The following is a 3,774-nucleotide window of genomic DNA, read 5'->3' on the forward strand; positions in this document are numbered from 1 at the left end:
TGCAACCTTTAAAACGAAGGGAATCCCCGCGAGCAAAGGTTAATTAGTAAAAACATGTGAATAAACACACACACACAAACCACATTATAGACGCTAGTATGCCATATATACAGTATTATATCATATACACAGTACTCATATGATTAATATATTAATATATAAAGTGCAATATTAATGTAATAAGTATAACACTTCCCTTTAAATCTTGCTCATCTAAATAGTGTCTATAAATAAATATGTCTTTAAATATGTAAAGATTTGTATATTCAAATTTATTCCCCTTAATTTTTCAGACAAAACCCGTGCGCTTTAATGGACAAATATCACACTTCTTTATGATTTATAGTGCATCATGTTGCTATGTAGCAGTCTATGTGAGCGGAAAGCTTTGACTGGCGTTAGGAAGACCCAATAGCGTCAAAAGAAAGCGCCAAGACGCCCGTCCTTCCACCAATCAGCGCTTACAGGAGGCGGATCTTTTGCTCCCTTTGCTGCCATTGACTTCGTGCAGTACCAATTAGTTATAGCGTACGCCCGGACAACAGAGGTACCACTCCGAGGGGAGATGCCTTTTCTTTTGGTTCTTTTGCATTTAAAATGAACTACGTGATTACGTGCTGGCACTCAAATGGTCGCGCACGCATCTATATCGCCATTTTAGCCCAGCTCGTGGCCCGGACGAACTGTGATAACGGGATGAATCCCCCCGCCGCGTTTCATCGGTAAGCAAACGAAATAAGCTTGACTTTGAATTGCAATCCCGTTAAATATTACGAACGGCATCCGCTGCCTCGCATCCGAATGAAACCCTGCGCATTGCGGTGCGGTTTGTTTTCATTTCGTCTAGTGTTTTGGAGCGTCGGGCATTCCCTCCTCTCCCACGCACCACCTAATCGATAATCGATTGCATGGGCTTGGGGCAGATGTCACGCTTCTCTCTATGCCATCGTCGGCGCGTGTGATTCTCCGCAGCTGTGTTTAGGACATCCCCGATTCGCCTGTGTCATAAATGAAAAACAAACCCTACCCTCTAAAATTCACACCACCATGGGAGAAGAATGCTGGCTTTGGAAGGAAACACAAGCCTTGCGCGAGGAGCCACACCAAAATAATAGCCAACCCAGGGATTGTGATGAAAGTGCTACGGCGGAAGAAGATCATCATGTTTCTGGCCTATTTTCTGCTGGTGGCTTTGACCATGCTGAACCTGGCTAACTACAAATGGACCAAAGAGCCTCAGCAGTGCAGTCAGCCAATGCAGGGAGTGAACTTCCAAAGCAGATCAGACATCCGCTATCTTTATAAAGCCCCGCAGGTCAAGAAAAGGCAGCTGGTGTATGTGTTGACCACTTGGAGGTCTGGCTCATCCTTTTTCGGGGAGCTCTTCAACCAAAACCCTGATGTGTTTTTCTTGTATGAGCCTATGTGGCACATTTGGCAAAAGCTATACCCGGGGGACGCTGTCTCCCTCCAAGGAGCAGCCCGGGACATGCTAAGCTCCCTTTACAGGTGTGACTTCTCAGTTTTTCAGCTGTACAACAGCCCTGGAGGGAAGAACATAACCTCTTTGGGACTTTTCGGGGCCGCCATCAATAAAGTCATCTGCTCCTACCCATTCTGCTCATCCTACAGGAAGGATGTGGTGGGAATGGTGGATGAGAAGATCTGCAGAAAGTGTCCTCCGCAGAGTCTTCAGATGTTAGAGGAGGAGTGCTTAAAATACAACACCATCGTGATAAAGGGAGTGCGCATTCTGGACGTCAACATTCTAGCGCCTCTGATGGAGGACCCCTCGCTCAATCTGAAAGTCGTCCACTTGGTCCGAGATCCACGGGCGGTGGCTAACTCCAGGATTAAATCAAGACATGGACTCATTCGGGAGAATCTGCAGGTGGTGCGCAGCAGAGACCCCAAGCTTCGTCGCGTGCCATTCGTGGACCCCAACCACAAGATGAACAAAAAAGACGGTTCAGATTACCACTCCATCGGAGCCATGGAGGTGATCTGCGAACAAATGTCCAAAACGCTGAAAACTGCTCTTCACCCGCCCAGCTGGTTCAAAGGCAAATACATGACGGTGCGCTACGAGGACCTGGTGGAGAACCCAGTCAGATCTGTTAGGAATGTTTATCGATTTGTGAATCTTTCAGCCAATCACGACATTGAGATCTTTGCCATGAACATGACAACAGGACCCAGTGCCTCCACCAAACCATTCATCGTGTCCTCCAGGAACGCCACGCAGGCGGCCAACGCCTGGAGAACTGTGCTCAACTATCAACAGATCAGACAGGTGGAAGAATACTGTCAGCATTCCATGTCTCTGCTGGGATATCTACGAGTTCGCACGGCCGGCGAGGCCAAGGATTTGAGCAGGCCATTATTGACAGTGCCCAAAATATAAATCACTGCCAAAGACGTTTGATGTATTTTTTTTTTGCATTTGATCAGCCTGATACTCGTCCTGTACAAACTGTTATTTATGTTATGCTTAATGGCTCAGTGGAATGTATCTGTTTGCATCATACCGTGCACAGCCACGTACTGTATGTTCGGGACCAGAATGTCATCTGTGCATCACCACATGTTTGACCAAATAAGAGAGAAAAGAAAAAAAAAGAAAGTACTTTTGTGTACGAAGTGTTATTGCTCATTAAAGCTATGCCAATATATTTATTTAATCAAAGTGTTTACATTTGGCATTCACTGCTTTCAGTATTCTCGAAACGTACTTACTTTTTTTTTAATAGAAATATGGCGTCATCAGGGATGTGCTCCAGTTCTTGTAGACTTTTAGCATACTCAGAAAGGGGTCATTCCCGTTATGTGGCAAATATTCATGACTGTATTAATTCATGGGATTAAAATTTGATCTGAGTTTAATGATTAAGTGGGTTAATTTAAAATATTTGCTAAAAATGTGAGTGGATGTTATTTTTTTACAATGTATTTTGAACAAAATTGGTTTTAATTTAGTTTACATTTACATACATTAAATGAATAAATTAATTTATATAACATTTATTTAATTAAATGCTGCCATTTATTTCATGTATAGTGCACAGCATAAATCAGTACACCTCATTTTAAAAAATATATTTTTTATTGTTCTCAGTAAACATATTTTTGCAGGTTTAATGGCAGTTTTATTATATCCATTAAAATAAAAGTTTGATTAAAGGATAAAAAGATAATTCATTTAAAATGAAAATAAAAATGTAAACAAAATGTATTATTTTATGTTACTCTTTTTTTTTTTTTTTTTTTTGCCTTATTAGATTTATTTTCTTTTTAAAAATATATATTTTAACATATTCAACAATTTTTCCAACATGATCTCAAGTTAAATTGTTATGTTAGCTCCAGTTTTTGCTTATGTAACAAGCCTGTAGCCAGCCTGGTGAAAGGGGTGGTTCTCTTTTCTCAAAAAGCTGACTTTTTTGCTATTATTTGCCCCATTTTCTATTTAATTATGAGATTTAAATACTGCATTTTAGTGACATTTTAAGCTGGATTAAAACTTTTTGATGTACCTAAAAATTTCCTAAAGATAAACGATAAAGAAATATGAATACAAGACTTAATTTTTAAAATACTAATTTATCACATCATTTATCGGTCACACTTTACAATAGTTCATTAGTTAATGTTAATTAATGCATTTACTAACATGAACAAACAATGAACAATACATTTACTACAGAATTTGTTCATGTTAATAAACGTTAGTTAATGAAAATACAGTAGTTCATTGTTAGTTCATGTTAACAAGCA

The 3,774-nt window shown here is 40.1% G+C and overlaps 1 protein-coding gene across 2 annotated transcripts; it reads left to right on the plus strand.

The window, feature by feature from the left end:
* Positions 1 to 519: 519 nt before the first annotated feature.
* On the plus strand, positions 520 to 2,883 carry chst2a (carbohydrate (N-acetylglucosamine-6-O) sulfotransferase 2a). Of its 2 annotated transcripts, XM_087239680.1 has the most exons (2): positions 520 to 722; positions 848 to 2,883. In XM_087239680.1, the coding sequence occupies exon 2, from the start codon at positions 1,010 to 1,012 to the stop codon at positions 2,402 to 2,404; it is 1,395 nt and encodes a 464-aa protein (XP_087095806.1). In that variant the 5' UTR covers positions 520 to 722; positions 848 to 1,009; the 3' UTR covers positions 2,405 to 2,883.
* Positions 2,884 to 3,774: the final 891 nt, after the last annotated feature.

Source organism: Danio rerio, chromosome 2 (assembly GCF_052040795.2).
Source record: "Danio rerio strain M-AB ecotype USA chromosome 2, GRCz13ab, whole genome shotgun sequence".
Taxonomy (NCBI): domain Eukaryota; kingdom Metazoa; phylum Chordata; class Actinopteri; order Cypriniformes; family Danionidae; genus Danio; species Danio rerio.